Genomic DNA, 20337 nt, shown 5'->3' on the forward strand with positions numbered 1-20337 from the left:
GGCCTGAAGTGTGGAGTCCGCTATCACTGCAAAAGGGAAAATATGAAATATCAATGTGCGCTTTCATTTCTGTATTGCAGAAAATGTCATACTGAACTCATTGCCTTGCATATGCTGTTTTGGGTCACTCATGAATCTCAGTGGTTTATAAAGAATGTGAACAAAACATCTCAGTTTGGTCTATTTATTTGTGATAACTCAAGAGGTACACAGCTAAGGAGGAATTTTCTATTACCGCACGCAGTAAAAAGTGTGGTGTACCAAAATACTGTGAGCTGGGTTTAATCATAAGGAGCCGATTCCCCATATAGCAGTTTCCAGTGACCATGTAAGTCTATTCTGAGCCTCTAACACCAATGAAATAGCACCAATAAAATACAGCTTAACTAGGGAAATGGTACCCTAATGCGCACCAGGTGTGGTTTTTGGCTTGCTTATGATCCCAATGTAGCAACATCAGGTAGTCCTGGGTCTTTGGGGCTCACAAAATACCCCAACAAAGCCCCCCAATGGTTAGGAAATGCACCATTGAAACAGCCAGTAATTGTCCAATCCGAGACAGCTACTAGTTTCACTCATGCCCCACACCTAGACACTAGCACCACAGATGTGGAATGGGACTAGTGAAGGAACGCCCACAAGCGCTCACGGCAGGAAAAAAATACAACCCGCTTGGGGGAAAAAAAGGCTAAGAAATTCTTGCAAGGATAACAAGTTTTAATTGCACAAAAAATAGGTATGCCAGCGAACCATTCTGCTGCTCAGGAATGTTCTGCCGAAAAGTGGCATACACAGAATGTTATAAGGCAACACATCGTCATCAGTGACAAAAACATATACAGTAAAAACCTGCATAGCTGCTTGATGAGACCCTATACAAGGTCAGCCTGATCAATAGGAGATGCCAGGACATTGGCCCCCACCCCGCCCCTCCAGTCTTCCATCACGTGGGGTCTGCTGGGTTCGTCTCCAGTTCGCAATTAGTTACCATGTAAGAAAATGCTACTCTCATTATGGCGTGCACCTGGGAGGATCAGGGACTGGCCCAGGTGGAGGTTTAAGATCATGCTGACCCACACATTAAGTATCGCACTATCCGCACCAAAGGCTTCCACCCTCGCTTTGGCCTATAATTTATTCCACCCTGTACCTCGTATTACAAATCCTTTTATATATGAAATAAGGTGGTATGGTTGTGTTCATTTAGATCTTTTACGGCCAGTGGGTTTATGGTTGGTGGTCTGGGGTCGCCTAGTATCGTGGAATTCAGGGGTCTTGCACTGGGACAGTTGTGGGTGTCATAACTCGTGGTGGGCTGGGTGGGCGTTGGAGGCCTGTTTTGGCCTTGCTGCGATAACTGTTCATACTGAGGCGCCGGTACAGTCTTGCGGCCTTGCAGGGCACATTCCTTCATGGTTTAACACGTATTTAGCAACAGTTGTTGAACAAAGGAAAGTTTCTATGGAGGCTAACAGCATGGGTCTCCATCACCAGTGCTTGGCCCTATTCAGGTTTCTCCGTTAGGTTTGTGAACTGCCTACCGCGCAGCCATGCAGGCCCGAATAATTCTACGTAACTACAAAATGGCGCCTGTTTATATGCTGCACTAAGTTTAAGCATCAACATTTCGCATAGTATTGTGTCCGGGCAGGGTCTCTCAATACACCTCCCCCAAACACCCCTGGCGCATCACAAGTGTATACATGGGATTTGCCTTACTCTAAAGCGCCTACGGGGTAGGATAGGTTCATCTCCTTCCAAACACTAGACAGTCCCACCCCCCCCTTCTTGGGCGCCACACACGTAGTAGCAGCCCGCAAAAGCAGCAGCTTTCCTGGCCAAGTGCATGACCTTATAAAGGGATTTCCCGGCAAGAAGGCGGCCAAACTAGACTATGGCCAAAGAACAGGCGAAAATCTAGTTGCATGGCTGCAGTTACCACGTATGACGGGAGATCTTGACACTGCGACGTGGACTTCAGGCTACAGCTGGCCTTCTCCAGGCTCCGGCCAGTTACAATAGGGAGAGTGTGGGGCGGTAATTAACTCAAATTTTCAATCATACCTTAGATCTTCATGGCAATGTGTGTTTAACATGAACATGCTTGTGTTCATTTCTAAAATAGCTGGTTTTGAAAAAAGAAAAAAAAAAAAGGTTTTCCGATACACAAAGTGCGCACTGCACCATGCTGTTAAGAATCTTTCATGTTTTTCATTGGCTTGAACACCAAGAATGCACCCTGCGGCTAAAGCATGTTTCAGCACATTTTGTTACAACTATGTTGCAACTTGCGCACAAAATAACAGTACATTGATGAATATGGAATGCAAAGCCCGATATTCTTATAACATGTTTTTAGTTTTGAATGATGTATGAGCAGGCAGACAACACTAAGTTGCAGCGCCAATATTTCAAACAAATCTCATCACCCAGGTTAAACCGTGCACATTACTCCCTTTTTCCTCTAGCTAGACTATGTGCTTATTAGCACAAAGTATCTCAATATAAACTATAAAGATGGTACCTTACATCTGAGCAAGGAACTGTGGAATCAAAGACAGTGTAGTTGCTCTTGTTGGCCACGTTTCTGCTGGTGTAAGGTGGGAATGCAAACAAGCCACATTGGTGGAATGGACCTAGCAATACTCAGACAAGTAGTTGGAAGTGAACGACTGAGCAGCGAACATAACTGATCAGTGCTGCTATGGTGGCTTATTCAGCAAATCTATCAGAGTAGAGAATTGGTGTCCCACAAAAATTCAGACACTAAACCTGTGTTTTCATATGTGCAGGGAGTGGTGCTAGTCTAGGTTTGTCAAATGTACAAGAGAACTGGGTTCGATTAACCAAGTGTTTGCATAGTGGGTATATTACAAAAACATTTTATATGAAACAAAAGATGAACTGCAATGGTATTTCTCTCCCCCCAACCCCCATCCTCCAATAAGACATGGGTTGCTACCAAAACTGCTACAAGATTCACGCCTGTCATTAACTGATCTAGGTCAGCTAAGTTCAATATAAGACAAGCAAATAGAGGCAATATTAAGGTTGAAGGGCTGATCAACTAGTTGCATCTAGAAGGGGAAAGTAATGGAAATGTTATGGGTGAGAGCAGGAAACATAGGCATAGTAAAATAGTATGTGCTGAGAGATGCAAGATTCAAAATCCTTTTTTATTTACCTACCCTAAACGTGATGAAGATTTCCTTCTTCCCAACAGGCATTCGCACAGTTTGGCCATCCTCGACCCCTGGAATTAGAAAGAGAATTGATAAACTGATCCTGAGAATGTAAAGTGGTCCTATCACTCAAGAATCCACTGTAGAGCAGCATGCCACACACATTACCCTGGATAGTGGATGCTATGCTCCCACTGTCTTGCCAATCACATGTACAGATCAAGAAACCTGCCAACATTCTGCTCTCGCTCTTAAGAGTCCTGTACATCCAATACATGCTCAGAAATGCAGTAAACACATCTAATAACACAATAATTACCAGTAATAAATGACATTACCCTTACCCCTTCTTGTTGATTGTGCATATTAGGAGCTGTCCTATTTTATACTCATTTAAAATGCTACACGATTCCCACTTCAGTGACCAGTCAGGATTCCCCTGAAATTGCACTGCATCCCCTTACCCAATTCAGCAAGTCCTCTCAAACTGAATCTTCCTTTCAAATCCCACTTAGTGGGTTGTCAAAGTCTGTTTCAGAATGGAGCCAGCCAGTGATTGCGCACAAGGTGCTCCTTTTGCTGCGCAATTCATGACAACATACAAAAATCTACAATGCATTTTAGTATGCACTTTGTGACCAGACAAAATCTGCACCAACCTTCGTATTTGTATTGTACAACTCAGTTTAGCATCGGTTTCAGTGTGTACATCGAACAGTTCAAACCACCACTAGCCCCCTTTCAGTGTAAATCCAGTTACAGAATACACACTGAAAAGGTTACTTACTTCTAACCGGTGTCTAATGGTTGACATCTTTACAGTTACACATTCCTGCTGCTTTGTTCTAGTAATTGCACCAGCCTTCCCTTTGTGGTCTACCTTTTTCCAGCCTCTTCAACGGCTGTACCACTGAACCAAAAACTGCTTCTCGCCCTTGGCACTGAAAGAGTAGGGGGCATTAGCTTGGCACAGGCTGAAATATGGTGATGCTCCCTTGTGAGGGCATACAATTGATGAATGTTGGACTTGTGTGGTCTCAGCAGCAACCGGCATGGACTATGCAAAGGGCTTCCATTAACAGCGCACAACATCCTGTGCATACTCCTACTTCAGATTGGAGGGGGATCCACTGCAATGAGGTCACCTGAGGTAGCAAACATTCCTACTGAAAAAAGCTGTCACCAGGCAAACCTGTGTTTGGGCAATTGAAGACCAACCCCCCTACCCGAAACCCACTTGTGTGGTCGCTTTAGGCCAGGAAGAGCGTGATGCTCTGCTTCCATACATACTTTGCCCTGCTGGACCTGGCTTCTTAAGAGTTACTTCCAGCAATAGCTGGGGGTGGATACAGAAAGTAAAGTTGGATAAGACGCTTTACCTGACCTATCAGTACTGGGACGCGTGCACCGGACCGTGCGTCAGCGGACATGGATCTTATAGATGGTAGAGTTCCAGAGTCCCCAGGAGAGCTGGTGGTGCTGGAAAATGACTGGCACAAACCCAAGATCTGAATGATATAATAGGGCTAACATTTTCCCTGCATCACAAGTGGCTAAGGGTCATAATTCACAACTGTGGGATATATTGACCCACTCAACAGCATTTCCCCACATCACCAAGCTGCATTTGAGCAAGAAACAGCAAGTTGCTGTGCTGGCTCCTGTGCGCACCAAGACCTCAAAACTGTGTTTTTGCAGCAAGAAAAAGATGGCTGCACCGTCCTGCCAAGCACACTTCAGGCAGGATGGAACAAGTGGACACACTGAAGAAGCATGCCAGTGTGTTCTGAAACATAAATGGAATAAAGTGAAAAGGCAGCACTGCTTTGCTGAAAAGCCAAAATTCCCCTTCAAGATGAAACGTTTTCACCCTTTAAAAATGCTGCTTTGACGCCAATTCCACTGTTCATTTTGAAACCACTAATTAAAAAGGCCCTGCCATGCCCAGGATATTATATTGTGCCTCAGCAAAACCAGGCATAATTCCTGAATGACAGGCCTTGTCAAACCAACTCAGAGAAATCAACAAGCAACTTCACACATGTATTTCTTTACAAAAAGTATCCCAAAGCTCAGCAGTTCAAAGAGACTCTACCTCTCTGGGCCAGGTCAGTTTCAATGCATCTGTGCTTCAAATAAACTATTGCCTAGAAGAAAATAACTATGGCTGCAAGGCAATATTGGGAAGTCCGATGCCAAACCGAATTTAAAGAAGGCAATGCTAGCAGTTTAACGCGTGTAAAAATGGGCTTTTGTAAAACTAAAGGAGAAAAATGGCCATTTAAAAAGTAAACTGTTGAATGAAAGTTTGCCTTATTTAGCAATGTGAAGGGGTTTGTGGCTGGTGAAAATACAGCGGCTATTTTTATTCAGGACCCAAAATAAGAAAAAGATTTTAAAACACATGGGCTGAATTTGCAAGCTCTCCAAAAACTAGTTATTCCAGAAGGCAGAGCCCTAAAAGCTTACCCCTAGGAAGGGAGACTCACCATAAACTTCCAGGACACGAAAGTGATAATTGCCAGCTTGAAAAAGTTTGAATGTGCCAGGACAAAGAAAGTTCACACGCTCGTCAGACATTCGTCTGTGCTCCTGGCTGGGACAATAGAAGTCCTGGGACACTAACCTGTAAAGTGTAGGGGTCCATAAAACATTCAATCAAACTGGGAACCCCGACCCCACACAGGGCTGAAGTGACAGTTGGTTACAGCTGGAAAAAAAAGAATGGTCCAGTGCAGGATAAAGGACTGCCATTTGCTTCCAAAGACTATTTTATAAATAAACTTTTAAGACTTTATCTTTGCAGAAAGACTTTGTAAAAATCTAAAATGTTAGCAGTGTAAAAGTGATTTTTTGGGCTTTCTTTTAAGACTTGGTAGAATTCATCGACACCTTGGGGACAGAAATCACAAAGTCCAGCAGATTACGAGAAAAGCATCCATGTTGTAAATGCAAATTTGTGTACATACATCCCTTAAGATAATCCACACCCATGTATAAAGTTCTAGAATTTTGAGTAATATAAATCCCATTGAAAAGCGTGAAAAACTGGTAGAAGGGCGCAACAAGGTCTCACGGACTAGAGAATTGGGCTGCAATGTGCTGCACAAAATATGTAACCTGTGTATATAATCTGCTAAGAGACTGCAATGGTATAAATGTATGTTTGTGGCAAAATTGGATTTTAGTTAAAGTAACTGTGGGAGGTTTTTGGACATTGTAAAACTCACACCATAAATATGACATCATTTTCCTGAAATCCAACCAGCTGAGAGCGAGGCGGAGACTATCACCCTTATCCAATCGCGTTGTTAGAGGCGTGTTTAGTTAAGCCGTCATATACTTTGATGATGTCACTAGTCATTATAAATAAGAGTCCCGGACGAGGCTCTACAGACACTCTTCCTGACATTCCTGCGCTGCATTCCATCCAGATTCTTGATCCCAATTGAAAGGCCAAAACATTGCTGACCCTACTCCAAGGCCCAGTGCAAAACCCAAGCATTGCTGATCCTGCTCCAGCAAGGCCCCAATTCTGAAATCCAACTAAAATTCCCAAATAACCAAAGGGGAAGGCTGTGGTGTTTTTTGGGAAGCATCCTTATACCACTAACTGCATGCTTGCTGCAAACCTGCCATCCAGCTGATCTTTAGTATCCAGTGACCAGGCTTGCCAGTCCAGAAGTGCCATCCGGTAACCCGGTAACCAGAACTGCCCAGCTATTTGCCAGGTGCCCTGCCGTGTAGTGACCAGAACCCTTGACGGTCAAAAATCCCAAACTAAAAGTGGACTGTAAGTATCATCCCTAGCCCCATCTGAAACCATAGTATATCTTGTCCTGCCTGGGTCCTTATCCCAGTCTCCAAGTTATCCCATCCTTACCCGGCTAACTTGTAAAACTGTCAGAATTATCCGTGTAACCTTGCCCTTGATTTCTAGTGTTAGCGCCAAGTTTCTCTTCATTTCTGCCTTGCATAGATCCTCAGTCATCAGCGATATTGTGATTAAATAAATTCATTTTCCTTTACGAAAAGGGATACAGTGCGTGTAGGGTTGCAACTGCAGCGTAACTCGACATTCACGGGTGGCATTGCTCTTTTCTTAGCCATTAAATCTAGCTTAATTTGCCTTTCAATTTTAAAGCAGCTTCCTCTTTTCACTGCTCTATTTTCCTAAAAATGAACCTCAATCTACCTTCCATATCTCTCTCAATTTACCAGCTAGAGACTTCTTTTCACCTCCACGTTGTTCCTGAGATAGACCTCTACACCCCAGCCAAAAAACCGCACTCCAAATCAGTGTATTTCACCCGTTGTCATTACCATTTGGGTAATTTCAGGCGGGAATTGCAAAGTTTCCGACGTGTCATTTTGCTGCAACATGTTTTAAACTTGCCACTCATTTTCGAATTGTATGCTTTCGGTAATTCACTCTTTGTGCTGGTTAGCATCTTCGCATTGTTGCTTTAGTGAGGAATTATATTTGCTTCAAGGTTTTCAACACACATTCGTTATTTATTTGTCCATTTCCGAGTGTCATTTCTTAACATTGCAAGTGGTTTGCAATCCATTTTTCGCTTATTTGGGGAGGGAAGGTCAGATTTGGATTCAGACTCTTGTCTATTATTCCTGATTACTTGCTGCTTCCGTTTATCCACTCAGAATTATTTGTGGGTTGAGGGAACATTGCAGGGGGAAATTCTAACCTGGGTGCTATCTTTCCTAAAACAAAACGTGCTCCTATTCCACTGTGCTGTGTATATGTTTCACTAGAGGTGAAAAGCCAGTGCATTGCTCACATTCTCATTGTAATTATCACCCTATTGGTGATTGATGCCACATTAAAAGTGTATGATTTCTTTTCAATTTTAAAATCAATAAATCTTCAATTTTACTAACCAGCCTGGTTCATGGTGCATTGTGACCCGGGGTATTAGAAAATGGGGTGCGATATGAGTGGTGTACCATCTCAATATTGAATCAATATTAAAAAAAAAGCATTTCAGTCATGCGCTGCATACTAGGCCGAGACCAAGGTGGTTGTCGCTTGATTGAAATCCTTAACACACCTGAGGGCGCACCATCTACTTAGACCCTCTCCCACACCTTGAGGCATAGGCAGAGAATGTCTCCACTGATTGGACCCAGGTTCTTCCGAAGTGTGAAGCCTCGAACCATGAAAACTGGATGAAAAATCTCTTCTACTGGAGCTACGGACCAAAATAATTAACACTCACTGCTAAAATCCAGGCATCGCAACATTAGTGAATAGCTCTGTGGAAGGTTTGGGGATGCAGAATGAAGTACAGGAGAGGCAGAGCAATAATTCCACATACACAAATCTGCAACAGAAGGTTCCATGGAACTCTTCCACACAAAAAAAATCCCTAAAATGTTGGGTGTTGGGAAAGGTTTTCTTTTTGCCGCTTTCCAGCCATAGACATCTATGGAACCCCCAACATTTTCCTGTTTTGTACCTGCTACGACATTTGAAGGCAAGTGAGACCCTTTTACATCACTTGCTTTGCTAAGCTACTCTGTTTTGGGGGTTAAGGAGGATTTAAAAAATCTGCTGTGGTGGGAGGATTTTAGGAGGCCACCCTATTATGGTAAACAGGGAAGACACTGAAGTCTAGCCAAACTTCATCAAGATAGGGTAGCAGAGCGGTAAGACTTAGACTCAGGAAAGGTGTAAAACTGGTCTAGGGATAAAATGTGAGACACAGAGCACTCAAAGTCCAGTTACACTGAGAAGGAACAAGTTACCTACCTGTAACTATTGTTCTCCAGCATGGGTCGGGCATGGATTCACATGCTCATGAATATTCCCAGTCAGGCTAGGAATCCTCAGTAAAAGAAAAATGTCACTTAAAAACTGTATTTCTCCTCTAAACCAATCACTGTCCCCTGGGTCATACTGCACCCATCCAATGCCAGTCCTCTCCCTAAGCTCCTCCTGTCAGCCATCTTCAGATTTTTACCCTACGCTACAGTGTTAGGAGCCCTCGGGTTTGCTCTCTGAGCCAATTGTAAGTTTTTCTTCATGGTTTGACGGAATAAAAGTTCTATTTTTGTCTCTAAGGAGTGCGTGTGCTCTACTCTCCATCTGCTGACAGCTGGGATCCGTTGTCAGTGAATTTCAGCGCCCGACAAGGGCGAAAATCGAAGACTCTAGAAGGCCATCTGGCCTACTTCGTGCCCTCCAACCATGACCAAGGAGAAGGCGGGAAGGTCCCTCTTCAAGCCCTGCACCAAATGCGGGTTACAGAACGTGTTTGTGGAGGACAAGCACCTGCAATGCCTCTACTGGCTTCACCCAGACCACAAGGATGTGGAGTGCAAAATTTGCCTCGGGTTCTCGAAGACTAGGGACAGGCACAGTAGACTGGTGGCGTGGCTCAACACCAAGGCCGTTGGCCCGTGCGACAAACAGGGTCATGCCTCACCCAGTACCGGCCGGACCAAGGAGAGGTCTTCCAAGTCCTGTGAGGGTGCCTCATCCATGGGGGCTCGAGATGAGGCCAAGAACTGCAAGTCCGAGTCCACCGGCTTCGCACCGTGGCGGTCTTCAGTGACAGTCGCTGCACTTTCCCCAGAATGGCTGCTACCCTCTCCTCTGAGGGCAACGCTAGGCAGTAGACTATTGAGTCTGGCTCCTAGGAACAGCAAGTTCTGCAATGGTGTCAAGCAGTACTTCGGCTAATTGATGGAGAACCCCAGATCTGCCAGCAGCTGGATGGTCGTCTGTGTGTCCGACAGTCAACTTTCGCGAACTTGCCCAGATGAGCCAGTCGTCAAGGTACAGGTACAAGTGTATCCCCAGTAGACGCAGATGGGCCGGCACTGGTGCCAGGCACTTGGTGAACACCTTGGTGGCCAATTTCAGGCTGAAGGGGAGGGCCTTGAACTGGTAGTGCCGTCCCTGCACTACGAACCAAGGAATTTTTGGTGCTTCCTTTGGATGGGGACATGGAAATAGGTGTCCTCCAGGTCCAGCGACGTCAAGAAGTCTCCTTCCAGTTAGCCAAGCACGTGCTGCAACATGACCATCCTGAATGTTTGTGACTTGAGGTACATGTTGAGACGTTGCAGTTCTAGAATAGGCTGCTAGCCCCAGTGTGAAAACTGCAACAAATCTACCTCGGGGGCTGGGGGGTGGAGGGGATGGGTGTGGATCACTATGCCCCCCCTGCTCTTGTATCTCAGGGCCTTTGTGCACTGTTTTACTCCTAGATTACTCCTAAATTACTCCTATGGACACACTTACATAAGACACAAACAAAAAAACACATGACTCGAACAATAGAAACACTTATTCATACATAGCAATGCATGATGCAAACACTATAATGCAAATCTCGAATTTTCACCATTTATGCTTTTGGTGCAAATCTACCATGCAATATAACTAAGCCTTACAGGCTTCTAATGCAAGCAATCTAATAGCAACTTATTTCACACCATTCCTCTCCAATCCACACCACACTCTCTCTCTAAGACAATCCCCGTCTGATTTCCCCATCTATCATGTCAGCGAAAGCTCTGTGTGAGTGCCTGTTCTAATTCCCCATGCACGTGTCTTATTCAGATCGATACTACCCTCTTGCCATGTGCAAGCTTCCCACTCTGCAACCAGCCAGTCAGTCAGGGACAGGCCTCTCAGTGGTCTGGTCTTCCTGTCAACTGTCTCCCTGCCAGATCGATCTGCATCAGCTCTCATCAGAATGCTTCCCCAATGCTCCCTCAATCTCAGTCATCCAAACGTCTCTCAATCTCTCAGAGAGCAGCTCCATCCAAAACTCCATCTAGAACCAGCAACTCCCCTCTCCTCTGGTTATACTGTTCAATGACATACATATCCATGGTAACACTCGTTCTCTCCAAGCTAAAATGCCTCTCTGTCTGTCAGCATTTCTAAATGTTAGAATGCCTAAATGTCTGATGCATGTACTTGTACATTTCAATCACTGCGCGTTCTGGTCATCATGACATTTTCTACACATCTATACCATGGCCTTCTTCTGTCTGCAGTCACCAAAACACCATCTCCTCATATTTCTCCATTCAAATCCTTCTCTCCTCTCCTTGTCTCTGCCTACAAAGCTCTCCCTCCATGGCGCTGCCTACCCCCACATTCTCTGTCTGCGAAGCACCAGCCCAGGGCTGATAAAGCCTCCTTCTCCATGTCTCTACTAAGGCAAAGGCGACCTCTTATCAACCAAACTGTTTACGCATTCCAATCTTTCACAGTGTACCATAACAACTTTGCACAGAACCAAGTGGCGCTTCTGTCTCATTCGGGATGGCTTAGGAGCCAGCTAAATGCATTCTCTATAGTGCTTAGCACATTCACTCACTCAAACCAAGCGCCATCAATATGCAGACTTGATGCATATACTAAGTGCACACTCATTTGCATCTCTCTACAATGCATACATAATACATAACATATCTCTACATGTGTCTACAAATATAACATGTGTCTCTACAGGGCACTTCAAATATAACAGGCCTCATTCTATTGAAAATGCAAATGCATACAAAGTGGCAGAATAATGTGGATAGTCTAATGTCACTACTTCATGTCACTACTAATCAGTATTAATCAGAATGTATGATGGATAACTGGATCCTTAAATAGGTAAAGATTCTCCAACAATGGGTAATGATTGCATAATGATAACAAACCAGGCTTCTCCATACTATCAGGTTTCACACCAGTCTTCTTTTTGACCAAAAAGTATCTTGAGTAGACTCTGACCCATCTGCCGGTGGAAATCTTCTCCCACTCGCTGATGAATCCCGCCAGCTGGCTGCCCACCGGGGTGCCTGGGTGGGGGCGACGTCTTGGCTGGTTCAGTCCTGCTTCTGCACTGGCGTTCCACCTTGAGGGAGACTACTGCGCTGACCACCTCCAACGTAGACCTTGGAACAGCCCCTGCAGGCCTCCTTGGCCGTGGACCAGGAGGGCTGGCGGTACGACTAGGAGAATCCGTTCATCAATCTGTCCGACTATTCAATGGAGGCACGAAAGGAAGAGCAGTGCTGTTGTAGATTGCACAGGGTATGAGCAGTCTCTGTATCCGCCTTGATGGCCCAAAGAGGGGATCCCAGTCGAAGGGCATGTGCAGCACCCTCGTCTACATCTCCTGGTGGAAATTGGTAGCCAAATTTGGCAACTGAGCAAGACGGCATTCCCCATCTGCCATAAACCTGTATGTCCAGCGCCACTGTGATGGCATGGTCAGAAACCACCCCTCCCTCCTGAAAGATGACGATTGCCTGCGTCCTCTTGTCTGGCAGGAACGCTAGAATCGGGCCCAGTTTGTAGCACAGCTCACTGTCGTACCTGCACAGTATCGCCAGTGCGTTGGCAGCCTTGATGGTTGACGCTGCGTTGTAAATCGCGTTGCTCCACATGGCATCCAATTTCGTTCCCTCGCTCTCAGGAGGGCCTGAGGATGCTGTCCGGAGGGTCTGAGGACGAGGAAGGGTTTGACCATCTCTTCCTCGCGATTGCTGAAACCACAGAGTCTGGTGATGGTTGCGACCGCAGACACCTCGGAGCGGACTCTGGCACCCGGTATTTTTTCTCCAACCTATCCAGTTTGGCCGGGATTGTGCAAGGATTATTCAAGGGGTCCAGGCCTTCCTCCCACACGTCGTCCAGGAGGGGGACCACCATGATCTTCCTCTTTGCCTTGCTTTGGTGACCATGGAATGAAACGACCCCACCTCATGGATGGGACACACTGGGTGGCGGAGATTCGCCCACCATGGCAATCTAGTCATCCGTCGTTGCCGTGCCCCTATCCGTCCCAATGTCCACCTGGGAAGTTGAGGGGGTTTTTGGGGGGGAGGGGTCAGGTGTGTGGGGGGTTGAGACCTGGCGCCAGCGTGCGGTCTGATACAAAGGTGTCAGATAACGCCTCCTCATTTTAGCCGGAGGCTGATCCGAGGCCACCAAGACCTGCAGCATCCTTTTCTGGATTTCTGACACCGTGTGTAGGGTCAAAAGGATGTCCAGGGATACATCACTCGGCTGATCTGGGGTGGTCAGAACACTAGGCCCCGTGCCGTTGTCGGCATTGCTGCCGTCGTCCTCGTGGACCATGTGCAGGGACACCTGATCCTCATCGTCCAAGGACGAACCTTCCATGGCCTGGGGTACAGCCAGTGGTTGGCCCCGGGACCTCATTGTCCCCCCCCACCCCTGTGCTTTTCTGCACCCTGAAGGGTCAGGCCGGGCTCAGAGACTGCATCATTTTCTCCAGCGTGCCAGCAGGCTTAGCCACCGCCCCAGCTGAGGCCTCCCGTCTTGGGGCATGGACACCCTGGACACAGTAGGGGCTACCTTTACGGGGTCAGAGAGCAGCCACCACAAGCTCAATCGACGAAGATTTCTCCTGCGCTGCTTGGTCCTTCCTGGGCAAGTCAGACGCCTTTTGCTCCATCTGGGCTTCTCAGGCTTCTCCCGCAGCTTATCCGGGTTGGAAGATGTCCTCTATGAGGAGGAGTTCGATTGCTGGCTGGTAATGCAGGCGGATGGTGACATTGATCAAGCCCTGCCCATCGCAGGCCCGCTTGCACGGCGACGCCAATGGAACCGGACTTGCGTTGCTTTGCCTCGTCTTGGGCCCCCACATATGGGGCACCCACAAAGGACTTAGAAGCCCGCTCCACGGACTGGCCGGTCCTGGGGGAGGCATGACCATGCTTGGGGCAGAGGCCTTGGCATTTAGCCATGCTACCTGTCTACTGTGTTAATCCTTCAACGTTTTCTTGGAGAAACGGAGGCAGATCTCACACTCTACTTTGTGGTCTGGATGCAGACAGTAGAGGCATTGAAGGTGTTCGCCATCCACAAACACATTCAGTAGTCCACATCTGGTGCAGAGCTTGAAAAGGGATCTTCCTTCCTTCCTGCTCAGTCATGGCCAGAGGTGGGCAGTACGTCCAAAGGCCTTCTGGAAACTAACGATCCTTGCCCATAAGGAGTGCCTATTTCACCAACAAATGGTTTCCTGCTGTCGGCAGATGGAGAGAAGAGCACACAGACTTTTGACTGAGCAAAACTGAAAACTCAACACTTGAATGTGCAGTAAAAAACTGAAGATGGCTGCCAGAGAACTGTCATTGGCTGGGGGCAGCATTACCCAGAGAACAGTGATTGGTTTAGAGGAGAAAGTGAAACTTTTCTTTTACCAAGGATTCCAGACCCAACGGGGAATATTCATGAGCATGTGAATCCATGCCAGACCCCATGCTGGAGAAGATTGTGTTCCCCTGGAAAATGTTGGGACAGAAGGAACATGCGTCTCAGCGCCCAGTTCCATATGTTGTGGGCTAGTTTGGAAAGACCTGGCGAGCGTGTCCCGCCCTGTTTGTTTATATAAAACATGGCTGTAGTGCTGTCTGTTAAGACTAGAACTGTCTTTCCTTGTAACCTGTCGAGAAAGGCTTTCAGAGCTTTGAACACTGTTAGAAGCTCCAACAGGTTGATGTGCTTGTTTGCTAGTGTCTGGGTCCACACGCCGTTCGCTGTATGATGGAGATAATGTGCTCCCAACCCTGAGAGGTAAGCGTCTGTAGTAAGAGTAGCATCTATTGCTAGTGTGGTGAATGATTTCCCCTTGAGAAGGCTTCCCCTAGACCACCACTTTAGAGACAGAACTAGAGACTGCAAGAACCACTGCTTGCCTGAGACCATTGTCTTGCAAGCCACTCTTGCATTGGACACATGCGCAGGTGGCCATGAGGTACTAGGTAAATGTAGGAAGCCATCATTCTGAGCAGGCGCATTGCCTTGCGTATGGTTATTCGACAACCAGCTATATATTGTGGAATTTGGAATAGGATGTTTTGGACCGTCTAATTGGGAGAGGGGAAGGGGGAAGAGGGACAAGACTTCTGTCCGAATCAACACTCCAAGAAATGGCTACTTTATTGGGCACGAGAATTTATTTTTTTCTCACCGATTGAGAACCCTAACTGGAAAAGCAGGTTGATGGTGTCTTGGGTATTTTTTAGACATGCTTGAGGTGCATCTCCTGTTCTGCAAAGGTGGGCCACCACCACTGCTGGAACCTTGGTGAACACTCTTGGTGCTGAGGCTATGCCAAATGGAAGCATTTCAACTGAGTGTCCCCCACTTTGAAACTTAGGAACTTCCTATGGGCTGGCAACACTGAAATATGAAAGTAGTCTGAAATATGAAAGTAGTCATCTTTCATGTCTAGTGTAACCATGTAACCTGTTTGAGAAGAGGGCTTAGCCCCTGCTGCGCAGTCATCCTGAATTTCTGTGGCTTGACCTACCTGTTTGCAGGAGGCAGATCTAATACAGGGCGCATGGTTAAGTCCTCTTTGTACAACGAAGTACACTTTATAAATACCTGTTTGCCTCTAGATAGGGGACTCGTTCTATGGCTCCTTTCTGCAGTAATGTCTCAACCTCTGCTTGCAGGATGAATTGATGCTCTGGTGAGACCCTTTGTTCTTTGATGGATGGTAACAGGGTTTTCGTAGAAATTTGATTGAGTATCTGTCTGCAACGGTAATTAGCACCAACTGGTCTGAGGTTATTTCCACCCATGCGTAGGTGAATGATGATATTCAACCTCCTACTTGGGATGCTGGGGAGGGAACCTTTATGTGAAAGTCACATGTAGGCAGGAAGGTCTCTAGAGAGGCTGCACTCCTACTTATACCCTTACCTCGACTAAAACGTTGTTGTGAAGTTTGGTAGGTAGACTGTAGGAACCCTGAATGAGTGGGTCTGGAGAAGGCTTGGTTACGAAAGGAACAACTGGATGTTGAAAACTCCTCGTTGGACAAACTGCTTATTAGAAATGTGACTAAGTCTTAAAGGAATGGTTCGGTCAGAAATGTTTATTGGCCCTACGGGTCGGCAATGTGTTTTTAAGCCTAAATCGCTCGATATTATAAAAATTTCCTAAGGACCTTACCTGAGTTTTCGTCCATCAAACGCACGCGAAAAGAAGCAACAGGGCGCAGCCATTTTGTGATAATCCTATAACTTGCCCCCTCGCCCTGGGTGACCTGCTTTTGCGGCACTAAATCATATCCCCCGTCCCAGAGCCTGACATCAGCAGACTCGTATCGCCCATTTCACAACGCCAAAGCACGCCTCGTGTCAACATTCGCTGCGCTTCAGCTAATGACGTGTCGCCATGGAAATGGCAGGACGCCTCTTTACTCAATAAGTATAAACAGACCGTTTGACAACACAGCAGCAGATTTTCGATTCCATTCCTCTGTGTTACTTTGAGTATTTTGTGACTCGTTTCTGGGCTCTGGTCAGCTACCTTCGCAGCCTGTAGCCCGTGTGAACACCTGTACCATCGCTATAAATTACTTTAGTTTGTTTAATGGCTATAATAATGCCCTACATGTACGAGCCAGAGTATACAGAGGAGGAACTACTGGAAAGGGAAACATGCGAAAACGATGGGGCTTCAGACGGCAGTTGGCAGGGCGAATGAACGGATGAAGACACTGAACCTAGTCGCATGGACAGTGTTTCCACCTGGTGCACATGCAATCGGTGCGAGCTAATGCCAACCGAGGACGAGAACTGCTGCTGCTGCGAAAACTCAGGATGAGTGGCCTACATTTCGGAAGGCGAGCCACGGCCGCAATGCATCACCGAGCTGCCAGACTTCAGGGCAGCCTGCCTTACAGGGTCCATGTTGAGAATAATGATGGTGCTTATGCACGAACTTGGTGCAACTATTCGTCCTCTTAATCCGCGTAACGAGTAAGTATACTCTGGTTGTGATGCCGCTACTATTTCATGGTCGTCTCCTATATTCAAAATTACATATACATTTCACTGTAACGCATGAAAGTCGTTCAATAGTGTGCAGTGTCTATACAGCATTTGTCCGAGCAGAATGCCATTAGTTACAAGAATTGTCATTGACAACAAAGGTTTAATAAACTTTTCTTGGTCATTTAAAAACAGTTTGTATCATTCTTTTTCACAGGTGGTACCGGCTGGTGGCCTATCGTTCCTTTACATGGTGGCTTCACGGGAGGCTTGGACACTGCGTTCGAAGAGTAATACCCGCCTGTGCTGTTGCTGCCATAAGACAAACTTTCCCTAGTGACAGCGGTCAGTACAGGGGATTTTCCCTCGCTGTGCTGCAACCTGACCTGTACAATGTGTAAAGTTTTGTATTTTTGTGCCATCAAAATAAGAAACAATAAAACACCACATTTTAACAACGGTTGTTTCGATTTTTTAAATGAATCAAGTGTGTCTCCATTCAGCAGTCTTCCTGTGCCTTATCTGCACGCCCCAGGCCCATCCATCCCACCCCCCTCTATCAAAGGCGGTTCGCGCCAGTGGATGTGCACTGCCATGGGGGGCTGTCAGGGGCGCAAACGGCCAAGGTGCCAAACAGCATGTACACTTCAAAAGGTATCCCACGCCCAGGGGCCATCTCTCACATGGCCTCCTCAGACCCTGTGTCTCCGGCCAGGATTCCCCCCCCCTCACGCTGACCGACCCCCGGCAAACCACATGATACCACGATATGTACACGTCATTCGTTCACAAACACACCCCTGTTTCTAATACGTTATAAACCACTTGATATGTCTCATGAGAACATCTTTGTGCTTTGCAAGTCAACTCCTGAACGTGCAACCTGAAAACCACTGAGATCGATGCTAATCTGCTCGTCGTCGTGCTATCTGTGAACTTCTGAGAGCGCTTCGAGCAAACTCGTCAGTGTGCTAGCTGTGGCCATCTACCTGTTCTCCTGCCACAAACTACTGGGCTTGCTGAATCTAACTGTCCGTTGGTCAAGGTAAGGCCATGTATCACAGTCATATTTCGGTCATTTTTAATTTTCTATTTGCCAGTAGAGTACTCATTAGTGCTATGTTCATTGGTCTCATTGCTATTGACTTGAGTTTCAATTGTTATGCTATCAATAGATCTATTTATTTTCATCGGAGTAAATTGTCATCGAATTGCATCCTTCGCGGGTCGTGTCTATAATGTAAGCATGTTTCCTTCTCGTGCAAGACAGTACATCCAAGGGACGAGTCACATGTTCAGAGTTTAGTTCCATCATTTTTTAATTTGTGAAAGTAATGCAAATACTAAGCTGCACTTGATGAACTGGTATAGTTCCGGCGACCAAAACAAACCTTGCATTGAACATGGTATGGTTCATTTACTTTGACATTCATCAAGGTTTTATAATAATCTTGATATTTACTTTTCAGAATTTTCAATGCCTGCCTGTTCGATTAGCGGTTGCCCTTCGAAGACCCATGTTAAATCTGAAGGCACTACAATGCATGTATTCCCTAAAACTGTTGATCAAATAAGAGAATGGGTCAGACATTGCGGATATCCACCGGAAGAGCTTGAAAGTAGAGTCCAACAAGTCTTTGAGGACAAAGAAGAGGGGTGATCGATAGCGCATCTGCAGCCGGCACTTTTCCTCGAACATGTACGCCACATCTTGGGTAACAAAGAAGAATAAACGGCAAACGACACGAAAATTGCTCGCAAACGCTATTCCAACTCTATTCGTCCACATTCCGCCACTGGTGAGTCAAGTGTCCGGATTTAGCTTTAGGCCTTGCAGTAGTGTGTAGGTAGCCGAATGGATTAATTGATATTTTAGGTGTTGTGTCCCTGTAATACTTTCGATATTGATGAGTGTATAGCTTTTTGAATAATGACTTTTATCAAACTATTTTTTGATTTTACAATCCCCAAAGGAAATCTATTTATGGGCACAGGGAACTGTGCTATATTGCGCATTTTCAATAGCATTATTCTCAAGTATTCTGTCGGCTTAAATGGCAATTTTTAATATTGGCATTTCATTACCAAACAATAATTTACCTTTACAACTGCTTGACTACCCACTGAATCTGAAGCAAGAACATTCTACGGGTAAAGCCCGGTGCGAGTTGAGGGCAGTTTGCATTTAGAGGACACTGTTTTGCTGTTTGCTGCTTTGCCGTGCGCCGTGACCAGGATATATATCCACGACTCGCCTTATTTGCACGGAGCCAGCAGAGGGACGCTACTGTGTGCTGCACCAACAGCTGCCAGAAAGGGTGGCGAGCAGCACCTAAGTCTGCACGGGCTGCATGGCACTTCAGAGGAAAGGAACATCCGCGATTTAAAGTTAAGGCAAACATTTTACTATTAAAACTTTTTCCACTGACTTTTACATCAATTCCATAGACAATGTCAAGGGTTGTGCTATCGTCCTCAATTGAAATTACAAAAGCAACTTCATCTCACGAAAATCAACTCCAACCATATGGGGTCACCACGGACCGACAAGCCACATCAACCCAGTTGCAAAACAAACGAAATGCCTGATTCAATTTCTGATACCCCGTCTAAGTCCTCGTCCGTGGAAAATACAGCCGGGGAAGGGGAGGCTAAGGGGGATGACTTTTCACATGGGGAAATGGGTGAGGAGGTACTTAATCCAACTGCTAGTCCACTACAAGCCCCGTATATTCCCCAAAATGACAGTCAATCACCGGACCAAGGAGGCTTGTCTCTGGTTAATGCACCCCAAGTGGTCGGCCAGAGTGGCAGCTTAGATGCTGTCTTGTTACCACGGGACTTATTTACCTTTGGAGCAGACATCCAACACAAACAGAAAACATCATGTTGTAATGGAACTGCTAAAAGTTGGCATCCACCTGGCCTCACTTCCAATTTAGGTCCCTACCCAGACATTTTTAGTATTGGACAAAGTTTTACAATGGCACAAGGCAATGTTGGGCCACACTCAATCCAGGATTCACTACCGCCGATTCAACAACAAAAAAAGAGTCGGAGCGGGTCTAAAGGCTCACCCGAATGTTGTAGAAAAGCCATTACATCAAAGGCCTGTGCTGCATTGGCCAGGGGGGTCCTCAAGTAGGCCTTGCCACGCTGAAGCACGCCAGCAGGCACCATTCTCAAGTAAAAAACAACGCTGTCAAGCCCTTCTGTCGGACGAAGATCTTTTGTTGGACTTGGCAGCGGCACAGGTCGAGGAGCAGTCCCAAGGAACTGCGCAAATTGACGCAAAAATGATTTCAGCCTTTGCCATTACAATGTCTCCATTTATGAAACTAATTGAGACTCAAACGGAGCAACT

The 20337-nt window shown here is 46.2% G+C and overlaps 1 protein-coding gene across 4 annotated transcripts in view; it reads right to left on the reverse strand.

Moving 5' to 3' along the window:
* The window catches only part of DNAJA3 (DnaJ heat shock protein family (Hsp40) member A3), a 743272-nt gene that overhangs the window by 314756 nt on the left and 408179 nt on the right, over positions 1–20337 (reverse strand). For all 4 annotated transcript variants that reach the window (XM_069646819.1, XM_069646822.1, XM_069646821.1 and 1 more), the window contains exon 7: positions 3189–3253. In XM_069646819.1, coding sequence (XP_069502920.1) covers positions 3189–3253 — 65 coding nt within the window. The remainder of the gene's footprint in view (positions 1–3188; positions 3254–20337) is intronic.

The sequence above is a fragment of the Ambystoma mexicanum genome, chromosome 2q, assembly GCF_040938575.1.
Source record: "Ambystoma mexicanum isolate Mex_15411 chromosome 2q, UKY_AmexF1_1, whole genome shotgun sequence".
NCBI lineage: Eukaryota > Metazoa > Chordata > Amphibia > Caudata > Ambystomatidae > Ambystoma > Ambystoma mexicanum.